Consider the following 17,228-nt stretch of genomic DNA (forward strand, 5'->3'; position numbering starts at 1 on the left):
ACAAGATCACAGAAAAGTGTCACAGAACAAAGATTTTTATTCAAAAATGAAAGAAAAAACTCAAGAAAAAAATATATAAAAATAAGAGAACTAATAATCACCGATGATCAATAATCAATATTAAAATTGATGTCACCGTCGACTAAATAAAAATTAAAAGAAAAAGATAAAAAAGAATTTATAGAAAACTAGATTAAAACAAATAAATGATGTCACAGAAAAAAGTACGTGACCCAATTGCCTATAATTTACCACGAACGTCAAAATTTAATGTTTTTTTCCCTACTTTTCTAAATGTTCTTTAATCATTCAATTAATAATCAATACAAATATGCATTGAATTTATATTCTGAAATATACAAACACATAATTTCAAGAAACTAAGCCAATTACATATTGTAACTCTATTGAAAAATTAAAGCAAATTAAATTAAATAAAGATAAAAACATAAACACTTGCTTACGTCAAAAGAAAGTATGGTTTCAAGTAAAATAATATTTAAACTCATCAAGTGATAAATACAACTTATGATATCTATACTTTTATTTCAATGATACTTTAATATATATGACACATGTAACCTAAATTAAAACCGAGAATACATAAAAACTTAAGTAATTCTCTATGGATTTTATGCGCGACTTCCTTGAGAATTTTGTGATATGTTTAATGGGTACCTAAATATATCCATAAACATCACATGATGGAACAAGGTGCTTGTTGTTGGTATGGATATTCAACCAATATTTTTTCACATACTGAATCGGGATACGGGTACACGGTATAAAAAGTCGAAGTATTCTCCTGATCTTTTTTCTCCTCTTTCTATTTTTTTTCTCTTCCTTCTCTTTGACGCTCAATATAATAGCATTACATAAGATTTAGAATCGTTAGATGAGTGAAAATGAAAGATTGATATTAATATATATGCGATAAAGTTGGAAATTGGATGCCATTGCCAATCTTGTGTAGCAGCAGCAATCTTTAAAGCCTCTGTTCGACATTTGTCACAGTTCATTGGCACCTTGAGAACCATCTTTTGCTGCATAATATTACTTACATATCAGTTGTAAGAATCATTTATGTTCCTTAGAGCTATAGGATAAAGGAATATGTTGAGTTGTAGGAGAAATTAGAGAGAGCTTACCTTCATATCTGATTCTTAGTATCTACAATTCTTTGAAAAGTACGAATTAGAATGAAGGATAAAAGTGACAGACACTAGGGAACCTGGTAGGGGCCTAGGACCCCTTGGCTTAATAGTGTAATTTCAGTTTTGATCCCTTTTAAACATTAAAAATTCATTTTAATCCTTTTTAGCATTTAAACTTTATAATTTTTTAACTTTACAAATGTTCATGTATTTTAAAAATGATATATATTAAAATTATTATTTAGTAATATTAGCAAAGTACTAAAATAAATTTTTTGAATAATTTGAGGTGATTATAAGATAAAATTTGTTCAACATCTTTCCTAACCGTTGATAATATACACATCATCTTCTTCTTAACAATTGAGATCACTCGACCCGTTCACTAAAATAAAATATTAATTATAAAGGAAGAGTTAATGATATATTATTTATTAGTTTAAAATGCCACATCATCTTCTTATCATCAATTAACAATGGTTGACAACACCATATTTATTTATAAAAAAATCAAAAGTTTAATTATCATCTTATAAATTTTGAAAGCTTAATGATAAAAATCATTTTAACATAACTGCTTTAGTGACAGATCCAAAAATATTTTTAGAGTGGATACATATATATTAAATAATAATAATTTTTTGTAAGAGGTAGATATTGTCAAGAGTGTTTTGTGTCTATATATATTACAAATCGTGAAGTTGATTGTTGTATCGTGTCCTTCTAAGTTGATTTTGGAACACTGTGGAACAAGGAAAGGATGCCTTCAACAAGAAAGAATTTGTTTTTTATACAAGTATCAATAGCCATACTTCAATCATGGATAACCTTATGTATATAATATAATATATAAAATGATTTTAAAAAATAAAGTGAAACAATTGGGGTTTATAGATTTACATTATATTGTCTAAACTCTTCATTTTTATTACTTTTTTTGTCCAACACTTGTATGACACTTGGATATAGGATAAAACCCCCAAGGATTCTCCAAATATATAGAAAAACAAATAAAAAAATTAATCATACGAGTGTCGTATACATACTCGTGTTCGACGTTGACTCTCGAGTCCGAAACATAGGATACACATTACGGGGAGGATGCTGTTTTCTCTGTATGTGGGCTTGACTAGGCCAGGTCATTGACATTCCTGGCATGTTATAGCATATTTCAAGTATTATTATAAGACAACAGAGATATCCAAATGGCTCCCCTAGTGCGACTCAAAAGACTTCTGGACACAGAAAAAATGAATTCAACAATGGGGACTCTTAGGTCCAATGAAGTCAAAACTGTTTCAAAACTAGTAATTTGAAGCTCAACATGACTAAACCTGCTCAGGCAGTAAATCAGCGGTGGAGAAGACTGGTGGGTTTGAAAATCAGCAGCTCTTACTGCACTGTTGCTGAGGGACAACCACTTTCCGGTCATCATCATCATCATCTGTTCCAAAATATCGGTCTCCAAACTCGCCCATACCGGGGACAACACAGAAATCTTCGTTTAAACCGATATCAATCTCAGATGTCACTATCTTTAGTCTTGGGAAGCTTTTGCAGACCATATGTACTCCCTGAGGTGCCTGCGGAATCGAGTGACGTGGTCATACAGCAAAAATGATAAGTAAATATGAATAGGAATCAGTCGAGAGATGACAGCAACAAGAAACTAATATTTGTAAGGGATTTAAAACAACATATAACTTACAGATATGAGATTGAGAAAAATGATGTTGGACTCTGGTACACCTTTTTTTATTAGCAGTGATATAGCTTGAACAGCTGAATTGCCTGTAGAGTAGTTTGCAATATGTTAAAACCGCATGATTATTACATTAGATTAAATGGAGCCATGTCCGAAACAAACAGCTAGCTTAATGGCATCCTTGATGGGATTCTAGTTCTTGGCTAGCTCACAGGATGACTCAAGGCAATGAAACAAGAATTTGTAGATTTTTCTCGGTTGCATAAAAACACCAACTACAGCTAAACACAAAATCGGTAAGCATGTGAACCGAATTATACTAAAAAAAACCAAACCACTACGTAAAATGGTTGAGTTAAAAAACATATGTACATAGCAGAAGATGATTATCAACCATAACTGAAACGAACCTGTTCCTAGAATAGGATCAAGTAGCAGCACGTGCCTTTCGGAGATGTCTTGTGGTAACTTTTCATAGATAAGCTAGTCAATCATAAAAGCATGAAAGAAAGAGTGAGAATAGGCAAAAAAAAGGGGGGGAATCTCACTTGTGGAAGGTAAAAGTGTTTACAAACCTGTTGACCGTTGTCCCGTACTCTATGAATAAGAATCTTGCCGATCTTGATACCTTTGCAACATGCTCGCAAAGCATTCTCCATACTCTCACCACTATCATTAATGTTAAATGGTCAGTCACTGATGGTTCAAAATAACAATATATCCATATCAATATGTTAAACAACATCTATTGACTCCACACAAAGCCACAATTACGCCTTAAGTAACTATTTTTACCCTTATAACATCACCATAATGTCATGTGATTCCCACCACAGAGCCATGACTGACACCTTAGTTTCTCACCGTTACTCCCTAATATTTTTTCTCTTCAAAAACATCCCTACCTCCTTCCAATATTCCAAGAAAGTTTTAAACCACACAGGGCCAAGCAATAGAATTATTGATACAGTGCTTTGAAGATTTTAGAGCTGAGATGCACCTCCTAATAATAGAGACTCCACATAACCTCTTACAGAAATCCACACCTGTATATACAGATCCTGCATGCAAAATAACACCAATATAACAATCAATGACCATGTATATATATATGCGAATGAAATCAACAAAAAAACATGAAAACTGAGAGCATTACATAAACCAACTTGCCATCCAGGATGGACCGAGGTTGAAAATTTCAAATTATCATATATCTTAGATTTTTTCTTTGTATTTTCTATTGATAATCTGTTTTCACCCCCCTAGAATTTTAGAAATCCGTCCCCTTTTAAAATTTTAGAAATTCGCCCCCTAACATAAATCCTGAACCCACCTTGTCGCTATCATCAACATTATAAACTTATTTGGTAAATGCAAAACTCGATTTCAGAGAACATTGCAACCAGATCGTGCTTAAGAACAAATATATACCATTCAGATGTGATGTATATCACATAAGCATAGTGTAGGGAAAAAATGGTAGTAGAAGTATTTATAAACGGTGTCAGAAGCAGCTGTGTAGTAGTAGTATTAGTAGTCTAATTTGTTTAGGAGTCTTTTATGATAAGAAATATAAGTCTTATGAGTCTTTGTAATCTAGATAGAAGTTTTTCTTTAGAGTCCTACTAGAAACCAGCTACTCAGTCTATTTAAACTCTTGTAATCTCCTACTTCATAAATCAGATTTTTTTCTTGTGTTAACTCCATTATTCTTTCCTTCTCTCTTGATTTATTCTCTTAGATTGCAACAAACAGAAAAATACCGTATAGGAGGCCCTGTGCTAATCAAACATCAGCTTACCTGTAGGAGTTATCACCTGCTTTTCTGTAAATGGCAGATGTCCCAACCCATGTTCAACAACCTGGAAAAGAAGCCCTAGATAAGTGAGAAACCTAATGATTTGAAGAAACCAGAAGACAAATTAATTGCATCACCCACCAGACGAATCAACCGATCAGCATAAAAGACAAAGTCATGTTTCGTTGTTTGAGAGTCACGAATGAGGGTATGCATGCATCGTATCTGCAAAATAATATTAAAAAACAACCATGTTCTTTTAGCATATGGACATTAATCTTTTTCAAACAGTTAGGTGGATTATGTACATGCAGAAAAATACTGCACCCTTGGTTAATTCAAGAAGAGAAAAAAGGGATGTCACACCTGAAAAGTTGATTGAATGACATATAGGTTCGGATAGATTTTACAAAGATCATGCTGGCCAAGCTTCGTCCTAATATGTTGCACAATCAAATCAATTGCTACATGATTATCTCCTCCTCGGGGAATGATGATATCTGCATACTTCTTTGTTGGAAGTATGAAGTCATCGAAAGAAGGCTTCACAAATTTTGAATACTGCATTAAAAATTAATTGCATGTAAATATCAACTGAAAAGAAGCACCTCCAAAAGAATATGAATCTGACATATTAGTAAACAAGATAGAAAAGATCTTATATTGACGCATCACAGAATTCTTGCATTGTGTAAATTAAATCCAAGCTTTAGCACTGCAATAATCTTAAGCTGGAAACAATTTGACAAGCTTATTTAGTAGAGCCCCAGTTCTACTGCTTTTAGCTGGAGACATGACACAACACCATTCCGAAACCTCAAGGCAATTTTTTTCTTTAAATGCACAAGTTCTTTAAAGCTTATAGTGAAGCACATTTAGACCTGATCAAGGACAACACCAATATCTCTGCCTTTCTCAACAGTATCACGTCCTATTCTTCTTGCCAGTCTCACATCAGCATCTGCACTGAAATTTTTGCAATGTGAAGTAATGGGCCAACTTGGTAATTCCAACAAGAAATGAGAATGACAAGTCCCCTAATACATGCAAGTTATTCCACCTAAAGTTTTCAGCAATACATACTATGTAAGTTATCAATTGTCGTTTTGTTACCTGTAAGTTTAACTACATCCACATCGAACATAGCAAAGCAAACAAAACAGTCTCATATTTCAAGTAACACACTGATGAAATGCTGTACATCCAACCTAATTTGCTCTTAGCTGAAGGGGTCATGGATCTTGCAAAATAACAGTGATACTGTGGGGCAAGATAACTCATTCCTATACTACAAACAATGATATATTATATCATTGTATTGCCTACAGCCAAATAAACATAGAATTTATGCAAAAATAAGGTTGCATGACAGACATATGCAGAAAACAAATGTGATAAGCCAAAAGATAGAAGTAAAAGTTTAATTAAATAACCTGTATCAACAAATATTTTCATGTTCATCAACTCTCGGACTCGAGGCTCATGGAAAATAAGTATCCCTTCCAAAATTATAACATCTGAAGGATTAACCTGCAGAAAAGTTTATGACCGTAAGAGTTTTGACACGTCCATAAACAACAAATATGAGTGGAAATCTCATTGCTAAAGTTCTTTTGCAGTGAAAAATATTCAAAAAGGCTGTGAAAAGGTGCTAAGCTTGTTTGTTCTTCATTAGTGCAGGATTGTCATATGAACATGTATTTTGAACATTGTGAAATCTTACCCTTCTTACAGGAAAAACATTATGTTTATAACTCTTGAAATCGTATTTTGGAATATCTACTGCTCGGCCATGTCTCAAGTTATCCATAGATTCTAATAATTTCTCTGTGTCAAATGCATCTGCAGGAAAGAGCCAATATTGTATCAATAAAACTCATAACGGACAAAGTAGGACCAAACAACATGAACAAACAAAACTGATGAAGAAATCCCTTTTTCCGTTTGCTGATTAATACTTGAATGTTCTTAGAACATACCAAATACTTCATAGTTTAGCACATATGCATGATATTAAGTAGTTAGAATTTAGAATAAGACAAACTAATTTCAGATAGTACTCTTGTTACCGATCCAATAAGTAGAGAACACTTTGTAAACAGTTAAACAGAGACATATAGATAGGGTAGAACTTTTTGTTAAAAAATAAGCAAAAAAATTCAGATGGTCATGGCTTTCTAGATACTTTGAATCGCTGTTATAGAGATATTCTCACCAGGATGGTCAAAGTTGTATTCATGAACTCTTGCAAGTTCCTCTTCAGTGAGTTTGTGATAAAAGGAATCCTGGCACATTGTTCGTGTTAAAAATGTATCTGATTGACCAATGGTTACTTACTGTACGAAAAAAGAGCTAAAAAGAAGGTGAAATTAAAATGTTGAAAAGTTTCCTTCCACAAATGATTTCCAATGATAAAAACCCTCCCTTTTCTTTATGTGAATGACCGGCCAACAAATTATAATCAATTCAATGAGGAGCCAAATAAGACAGAAAAAAACCAAGAGTGAAAGAAAGACAATGGTTCATGACAGATTGACCGAGTAAAGCAAGCAATTCAGAAATCCAATTTTAAAATTAATTTAAGTCAAAACAGGTGGATGGGGGAATGCATTTCAAATTCATACACTTAAGAGATCTTTAGTTGTTCAACTTTGAAAATTCACGGGAATTACAAATTCACATGGAAGATTTTTCTCGATGTAACTCTTAACACAGCCTACATTTGGAACTTGAAGAAAATACCTGATTAACTAATACCACACGCTGATCATGAAGTTGTTGAATAATCATATCGCAGACTGTAGTCTTACCAGATGCTGCTCCCCCGGCAACTCCTGACCCATAAAATAATAGCCAAAGTTAGATCAAATGAAAACCGAAAAGGGAAAAGCTCAAAGTAATTGAAGCAACCAATGCATTAACCAAATACTACATAAGTATTAGTTCAGCACCTTTACATAGTTTTTAAATTATAACTCGAACAAATTGAATAAAAGGACATTATACGTTAGTATCATAAACAAGTTTCGAGTCTCAAGCACAATTAAATGAAAAGTGCCTACATTTGGTAGATAATTATGCATATTAAGATAATACCTCCTACAAAAAGCACAAAAAAGAGCGGTTGTCCATAGAGTTTTTTGTAGCAATCCTATCAAAACATTTTCAGTAACAACTTTTGATCATTAGTGCTTCTGAAAGACAGTGTGAGTAATAGTAGAACAACATTCATCATGTTCGAACTTACCTATAACAAAAGGTTGATTATGCATATTTTCAGTAGCTGCTGAGCTTGTAGGCTTCTCAAAGTGTCTTGAATCCAAACCATCCATATGGAACCCAGAAAAATGGAACCCGGAAGAGGCCTCTATCATATCCTCAACTGCTACAGAACCCATTTGCTTAAACCTACACAAAAATTTACATGTAAGGCAACAAAATAATGAAATAAAATGCGGTAAGATCAACTCTTGCTTGATTGAACCGAGTCTTGATCCATTAATTTTCCATTGGAAAAAAAACATTCACATATACAATTTCCTTCGTACAATCTTATCCATGAAGCAAAGTTCTCCCTTACTAATTACACATTTCATGTCTCCTTTGATCAATTTCAACGAACAAGACATAAAACAGTCAGGAAAATTCGCAACCCGATTACAGCACATCCATTAAGAAGCAGAATCTGAAAGAAACAACCCCAATAAAGTTCCTTCCTTGCTTCGATTTTCTTTCCAACTAATTTTCAAGAACAAACATAAATTCAAGCTCAATCACAAACATTAAACACGAGTACCACCCTTTTAGTATGTCACGTGAATCAAATCTCTCATACAACAAAATGAAGCAAAACTCAACAGTAAAAATCCACCGGCAAAAACAAGCCTTTACCTCAAATCATAAAATAACACATAACATAATCCAACCATGTGAAGCTAAAATCTATATTATCTCCTCAAAATCACCAACGACCACTACCCAGCAAAACTAAATCTAACACCTACCCAAAGAATTTTAAAAGCCCAGATCAAGATTAGCACACTCAATGCAAGCAAAAAAGAAGAGAATTTCTACCAGAGCACTTAACGCAGAACAAAGAAGCACCAAGTAAAAAAAAAGAGATTAACAAGTATTTCAATGGGATTTGTTGAATTGAAATTACCTGATTTAATGGATTATTAGAGAGAGGAAGGGGAGAAAAATATCTTTTGGGAGAGAGTTCGGGTGTATGGGGAAGATTGATTTCATTTCAAGGTATTTATACAGTTTAAGAGTGAGAAACAGCTTTGCATAAGCCATGGCATCTGCAAATGCAGTTTGCACCCCAAGATGTAATGTAACACCCCAATTTAGGGGCTAAATTTAAGAAATTATAAAGTGATGAATTTAATTGGTATTTTTGGAAGGAATCGGGTATTAAATTATAAGATTTCAAAGTTGGCAGACCGTTTTATGAAGTGCATAAAGTTCAGTGGCTAAACTCTTGGTTTACCCATTGTTGATATATGTTGAATTATAAATCTCTTCTCCCCGTGCGCAGATGCATATTTTCCAGTTTTCCCCTCTCCAACAACCCAGCTTCAAACTCCGATCTACTCGTCGTCCGACCTCCAAACGACGAGCCGAAACCACCATCGTGTTCGTTGTCAACCGAGGAACAAAACCCCTCAAACCTTTCGTCGTGAATCATCGCCGTTCGTCGTGAATTTCAGTCGGAAGTATCGTCGGTAATAACTCGGTTTTAGTTGGTTTTTCATCGATTCAAGACAATCGGGTCATCCGTTTACGACACCTCCCGCACCATCGTGTTCCTTGTGCCGTTCCGAGTCCACCGGTGTTCTCTTTTTTCTCCGGCGGCGGCGGCGCGTTGGGAGGTGAACCGGTCAAACTTTCCGATTTGTTGAAATCGAGCTCTCCGCCGTTCAAAATTGTGAACCGAGCTTTGTAAGTATCTCGAAATCGCTCAAAATAATTTTTAGAAATTTTTCCGGGATTTTACCACTGTTCACGCGCCCCCACGCGCCGCCACTGCGCGTGGGGAAGACAAAAGTAACCGGTTTGACCGGTTTTGGTGGATAGTTGACCGGTTTGACCGGTCATAACCCGACCCGACCCGTTTACCCGACCCGTTTATCCGTTGACCTGACCTTTGACCGTTGACCTGTTGACCGACCGGCGTTGATTGTTGACCAAAACTTTGACCGGCTTTGATCGGGCATAACGATTTTTCGACGTCCCAAATCCGATTCCGCTGTCCGTTTTTCGAAATTCGAACCCGAAGGCCTCGAAATTGTCGGTCAAACCCGTTGACTTTGATTTTGACCGAAAATTCCAAATTTCCGAAAAGTCATATTTTATGCTTTCGACGTCCTGAATCCGAATCCGAAGTCCGTTTCGCCAAATTCGAACCCGGTAAGCCGTCTTTCACTGATTTATCACCCGATTCGATCCGTTTATCGCAATTAAGCTTCGTTTCTGATATAATTTATGTTGATATGTATCTGAGGAATTATTGGAAGTTGAATTGAAGATCAAAGGCGTTCGAATGAAATTTTTATGGTCGATCAGTATTGCACGGAAATCGAGGTAATACTTTACTACCTCTTTATGCTTTATGGAACATGTTGATATTGGTAAATGCATTAATAAGATAATGTTGGTCACTTTTGTGGAGTTGAATAATTTATTCACTCGATATGAATGTGGTAGAAATTCTGTAACGGAATACGGATCGAATGACTAAGATAAGAGATTGATAATTGTTAGAATTAAATTACAAGTTTGTGATTGGTGATAAAGAAATCAGCTCTGGATTTGTAACTTATATTTTATATCATCAAGGGTTAAATGTTAAAGATACTTGGATGAAAAATTATGTGAATACTCTGATATGGTAAAATTACGAAATTACCCTTATGTTGGAAAATGATAAGAATTGCCCTGGAAGTTGGTTAATAACTCTGAAAAGACATATTGAAATTATCCGGTTAAGAAATTACGAAAATGCCCTTGAGAGATAAAATAGTCTGATTTGACCCTGAATGAGAAAGTACTTTGAGGATTTGTACTTAACTCGATTAAGTACGAATTTAATTGTTAAGATCCTGTCTTTGTACAGAAAAATTTATAATATTCCGTTTGTAAAATCTGAGAAGACACTTGACTCGAAAATATTCGAATAAGGAGTAAATACTTGAAGAGTAATTTATCGGAGGTATTCTGCTGACAGAATTGTTCGAAAGGACTGAAGTAAATGATAAGATTGAATTAAATAATAAGACCGGATGGAAGGAAATGATTGAAATATTCTAGAATTATAAAATGACCAAATTACCCCTGGAATGGAAATGACTCAAGAATGTCACCAAGCTCAGGAATGAATGGATATACTCAAGCTGTGAAATGAATAGAAAAAAAATGTTAAGCACCAAAATGACCAAAATGCCCTTATGACCTAGAATAAGTAAATGTCTTGGATTAATTAAGAAATCCAAATAAACATGGATGTTGTGCTACCAGTAAAAGTTGTGGAACGCAACTTAAGTGATTAACCAACGTTAGTACTATATCATTACCTGAATGATATAAGTATCACTTGAATGTTTGTTCATCTTCTCAAATTTGGATCGATGATAATTCTGGAAGTACTTGGCGCAGCTCAACTCTAGAGCGCATACAGTACTAATAAGTGGGTAGTCGTTAGTCAAATCAACCACGAATACCAGAATGACTTTATTATATTAATAAGTTGAAATGAAATGAAGTACAACGTGTATTTGAAATTCAGAAACGTCTGAATTATTCTGGAAAACTTTAAAGTAATCGGGATAGACTTGCTTACCAAACGAACTAAGTAACATCAGTGACTAAGGATTAAATAGGTGATTTGATGAGTTTGGAAACACTGTTGAACTTACATGATGAATTGTCATTATGGGTTATGAGCCATGGATCAAGTACGTCAGTATTTCCTGATATTGTTGAAACGTGGAAATGAAATAAAGACCGTTGGAAGATTTATTCAGTGATGATTATGGGGATGATCTATGGATCTGCACTATGGTATTAAAGAGTGAATACACTGGAAGGATAATGAATTGACTTGTTGACATGCATCAGTTTGAGAGTTGTGTAACTCGAGTTGTTTGATAATATGATCGATAGTCGTAGATTGTAAATGACTTGAATCTTCGATTCTATATTTCATCTAAAATCACTTCGGTCATGTTTGAAAAAAAAAACAAGTAACGCAGATGGAAAAGATTCTGAATATCCCATTTGGTTCAATTGGGCTGAAATCCTATGAATTTAAAGTATATTCATGAATACCCCTGATTGTTTGGGTAATGGAATCACTCGCAGTAAATCTGAATTTAGAATTATTATGTATAAAGGTTCCTGAACGTTTTCCTAAAGCACACGAAAATATAGTGGGATTCTAATGTATCAACATTAAATGTCTGGCTAGATCGGTTAGTAATCGATTCTCCTCAATAGAACCTTGTTCCAGGAATTTGATCAAATTTCATAAGTTTCATGTTATCCAAAATGATAACTACTGGAAATACTGGGATTCTCTAGTGTGTTCCCTACTTATTACTGAACTGTTTTATTGGTTTTAATATGTGGTACACCGAATTCATTGGTTATTGTTTTATTGATGCACCAATTTAATGTGACAATTTATGGAATATGGCTGCTATCTAATTTTTGTTTTGAACTGGTATATGATTACCATGTTTTTGGATTTATGGAATTTGTGTCACGGTGCAATTGAATTTTGGAATTGAATTACGATGGAATAGCTCTGATCAAGCTAACTGGGCCTAATGTGACTCTTGAGGGCCCCAAGATGTTTCATTAGGTCGGCTTTCCTTTGCTGTGTGCTTAGGGTAAGCTATATGGATTTATTGACTTGGGCTTAAGGATACAAGCTTCAGAGCCTATCCTTAAGTCGGCTTTCTTTTTGCTATGTGCATAAAGTAAGCTATATGGAAAATAATTTTGGGAACTACTGATGGTGTACCAGAAAAGGGTTTAAACTATGATTTTCAAAAGTTAAACTCTTTTACAAAATTGTGAGATTTACTGGACTAAGATTTGTACCTATTATGATTTTATTATACTGTTGGAACACACTAGACATCCTATTCGATCTCCTGAAAATATCATACTTTGAAAGGTTTCTTATGAACTGAGATTCATGGCTTCTACTCTATGAACTTCTAAGGGAACCCCAAATTATTCTGCAAGCTGGTATACATATGATTCAATAAGGAAATTATATGGCTTTCCATTTATCTACATGTCATGTAGCATCATCTGGTAGTTCTGTATTACTGAGCTTTCCAAAGCTCACTCTATTACTCACATTTTCAGGTTAAAACAATTATACCAGTGCATCTATCGACTTCAGTAAGGGAGTTCTTCCGGCGTGGTTGCAGAGTATGGTACTTGTGATTAGGGGGCATGTAATTGTATTTTGATTTATATACGAGTTTGGAAATCTGTTTTATTTTTAAATAGTGATAAATGATTTTATAAGTTTACATGTTCTGATAAAAAGTTTTAAAATTTCCGCTATTTTTACGGTGGGTCGCTCCGGTGACCCTAATGTGACTTCCCGAATCGGATCGGGCTAACCGCATCGGTTTGGGGTGTTACATTTAGTGGTATCAGAGCTTTGGTTGAGTCAAATTTTTCAAGATAGATCGGCCGGTCGAATTTCAAAAGATGTATGATCAGTACATGCCCCTAGACTACAATCATACCTCTCTGAGCCGGAACTCCAGGGCTGAGTCCCTATCTGTAACGAGTAAACCAAAGTTTCTATCCGTTAAGGCTATACTTGTACAAAAAGGAATACCAGTAACATCTGTCTAAACGCTGTAAAGTACCTCACGAGCCAGGTGAGAGTTATTCATCTGAGAAATTCTGACTCGACTCCGGAAATGAAATTGGGATATGTTGTTGCTATGTGAGCCTATTCACGTAAACAAGGCTGAAATGATTTCTCAAGGAAATTTTCGTTCAGATTATTTTATAGAAATGAGGGAGAGTTCTAATAGGAATGTATACTCAACTGGTTAAGGATTAGTGGAGGATCTGTATTTCTATAAGAGTTACATAAAAGATATGAAAGAACTGATGGAAGTTTATTTCTACAATTATGTGACATGAGTGAATTTCGAGGACGAAATTCTTTTAAGGAGGGAAGAATTGTAACACCCCAATTTAGGGGCTAAATTTAAGAAATTATAAAGTGATGAATTTAATTGGTATTTTTGGAAGGAATCGGGTATTAAATTATAAGATTTCAAAGTTGGCAGACCGTTTTATGAAGTGCATAAAGTTCAGTGGCTAAACTCTTGGTTTACCCATTGTTGATATATGTTGAATTATAAATCTCTTCTCCCCGTGCGCAGATGCATATTTTCCAGTTTTCCCCTCTCCAACAACCCAGCTTCAAACTCCGATCTACTCGTCGTCCGACCTCCAAACGACGAGCCGAAACCACCATCGTGTTCGTTGTCAACCGAGGAACAAAACCCCTCAAACCTTTCGTCGTGAATCATCGCCGTTCGTCGTGAATTTCAGTCGGAAGTATCGTCGGTAATAACTCGGTTTTAGTTGGTTTTTCATCGATTCAAGACAATCGGGTCATCCGTTTACGACACCTCCCGCACCATCGTGTTCCTTGTGCCGTTCCGAGTCCACCGGTGTTCTCTTTTTCTCCGGCGGCGGCGGCGCGTTGGGAGGTGAACCGGTCAAACTTTCCGATTTGTTGAAATCGAGCTCTCCGCCGTTCAAAATTGTGAACCGAGCTTTGTAAGTATCTCGAAATCGCTCAAAATAATTTTTAGAAATTTTTCCGGGATTTTACCACTGTTCACGCGCCCCCACGCGCCGCCACTGCGCGTGGGGAAGACAAAAGTAACCGGTTTGACCGGTTTTGGTGGATAGTTGACCGGTTTGACCGGTCATAACCCGACCCGACCCGACCCGTTTACCCGACCCGTTTATCCGACCAGTTGACCGTTGACCTGTTGACCGTTGACCTGTTGACCGTTGACCGGCGTTGACCATTGTTGACCAAAACTTTGACCGGCTTTGATCGGGCATTAAACGACCTTTGACTTCGAACGAGTATACCTATCCTAACATTTTTCGACGTCCCAAATCCGATTCCGCTGTCCGTTTTTCGAAATTCGAACCCGAAGGCCTCGAAATTGTCGGTCAAACCCGTTGACTTTGATTTTGACCGAAAATTCCAAATTTCCGAAAAGTCATATTTTATGCTTTCGACGTCCTGAATCCGAATCCGAAGTCCGTTTCGCCAAATTCGAACCCGGTAAGCCGTCTTTCACTGATTTATCACCCGATTCGATCCGTTTATCGCAATTAAGCTTCGTTTCTGATATAATTTATGTTGATATGTATCTGAGGAATTATTGGAAGTTGAATTGAAGATCAAAGGCGTTCGAATGAAATTTTTATGGTCGATCAGTATTGCACGGAAATCGAGGTAATACTTTACTACCTCTTTATGCTTTATGGAACATGTTGATATTGGTAAATGCATTAATAAGATAATGTTGGTCACTTTTGTGGAGTTGAATAATTTATTCACTCGATATGAATGTGGTAGAAATTCTGTAACGGAATACGGATCGAATGACTAAGATAAGAGATTGATAATTGTTAGAATTAAATTACAAGTTTGTGATTGGTGATAAAGAAATCAGCTCTGGATTTGTAACTTATATTTTATATCATCAAGGGTTAAATGTTAAAGATACTTGGATGAAAAATTATGTGAATACTCCGATATGGTAAAATTACGAAATTACCCTTATGTTGGAAAATGATAAGAATTGCCCTGGAAGTTGGTTAATAACTCTGAAAAGACATATTGAAATTATCCGGTTAAGAAATTACGAAAATGCCCTTGAGAGATAAAATAGTCTGATTTGACCCTGAATGAGAAAGTACTTTGAGGATTTGTACTTAACTCGATTAAGTACGAATTTAATTGTTAAGATCCTGTCTTTGTACAGAAAAATTTATAATATTCCGTTTGTAAAATCTGAGAAGACACTTGACTCGAAAATATTCGAATAAGGAGTAAATACTTGAAGAGTAATTTATCGGAGGTATTCTGCTGACAGAATTGTTCGAAAGGACTGAAGTAAATGATAAGATTGAATTAAATAATAAGACCGGATGGAAGGAAATGATTGAAATATTCTAGAATTATAAAATGACCAAATTACCCCTGGAATGGAAATGACTCAAGAATGTCACCAAGCTCAGGAATGAATGGATATACTCAAGCTGTGAAATGAATAGAAAAAAATGTTAAGCACCAAAATGACCAAAATGCCCTTATGACCTAGAATAAGTAAATGTCTTGGATTAATTAAGAAATCCAAATAAACATGGATGTTGTGCTACCAGTAAAAGTTGTGGAACGCAACTTAAGTGATTAACCAACGTTAGTACTATATCATTACCTGAATGATATAAGTATCACTTGAATGTTTGTTCATCTTCTCAAATTTGGATCGATGATAATTCTGGAAGTACTTGGCGCAGCTCAACTCTAGAGCGCATACAGTACTAATAAGTGGGTAGTCGTTAGTCAAATCAACCACGAATACCAGAATGACTTTATTATATTAATAAGTTGAAATGAAATGAAGTACAACGTGTATTTGAAATTCAGAAACGTCTGAATTATTCTGGAAAACTTTAAAGTAATCGGGATAGACTTGCTTACCAAACGAACTAAGTAACATCAGTGACTAAGGATTAAATAGGTGATTTGATGAGTTTGGAAACACTGTTGAACTTACATGATGAATTGTCATTATGGGTTATGAGCCATGGATCAAGTACGTCAGTATTTCCTGATATTGTTGAAACGTGGAAATGAAATAAAGACCGTTGGAAGATTTATTCAGTGATGATTATGGGGATGATCTATGGATCTGCACTATGGTATTAAAGAGTGAATACACTGGAAGGATAATGAATTGACTTGTTGACATGCATCAGTTTGAGAGTTGTGTAACTCGAGTTGTTTGATAATATGATCGATAGTCGTAGATTGTAAATGACTTGAATCTTCGATTCTATATTTCATCTAAAATCACTTCGGTCATGTTTGAAAAAAAAAACAAGTAACGCAGATGGAAAAGATTCTGAATATCCCATTTGGTTCAATTGGGCTGAAATCCTATGAATTTAAAGTATATTCATGAATACCCCTGATTGTTTGGGTAATGGAATCACTCGCAGTAAATCTGAATTTAGAATTATTATGTATAAAGGTTCCTGAACGTTTTCCTAAAGCACACGAAAATATAGTGGGATTCTAATGTATCAACATTAAATGTCTGGCTAGATCGGTTAGTAATCGATTCTCCTCAATAGAACCTTGTTCCAGGAATTTGATCAAATTTCATAAGTTTCATGTTATCCAAAATGATAACTACTGGAAATACTGGGATTCTCTAGTGTGTTCCCTACTTATTACTGAACTGTTTTATTGGTTTTAATATGTGGTACA

At 35.1% G+C, this 17,228-nt stretch overlaps 1 protein-coding gene across 1 annotated transcript; it reads right to left on the minus strand.

Annotated features, from left to right (window-relative positions):
* Positions 1-2,235: 2,235 nt before the first annotated feature.
* Positions 2,236-8,972, minus strand: LOC120219566 (uridine kinase-like protein 3). Its single transcript, XM_039216393.1, has 15 exons — positions 8,820-8,972; positions 7,905-8,065; positions 7,400-7,491; positions 6,873-6,942; positions 6,381-6,499; positions 6,091-6,187; positions 5,539-5,618; positions 5,024-5,218; positions 4,799-4,882; positions 4,661-4,721; positions 3,860-3,920; positions 3,435-3,528; positions 3,270-3,342; positions 2,863-2,945; positions 2,236-2,737 (listed from the first exon to the last, which is right to left on the minus strand). Exons 2-15 carry the CDS (start codon positions 8,053-8,055, stop codon positions 2,537-2,539), a joined length of 1,461 nt encoding a protein of 486 aa, XP_039072324.1. The 5' UTR covers positions 8,056-8,065; positions 8,820-8,972; the 3' UTR covers positions 2,236-2,536.
* Between the last annotated feature and the right edge of the window lie 8,256 nt (positions 8,973-17,228).

The sequence above is a fragment of the Hibiscus syriacus genome, unplaced genomic scaffold (assembly GCF_006381635.1).
Source record: "Hibiscus syriacus cultivar Baekdansim isolate YM2019G1 unplaced genomic scaffold, ASM638163v2 tig00110206_pilon, whole genome shotgun sequence".
NCBI lineage: Eukaryota > Viridiplantae > Streptophyta > Magnoliopsida > Malvales > Malvaceae > Hibiscus > Hibiscus syriacus.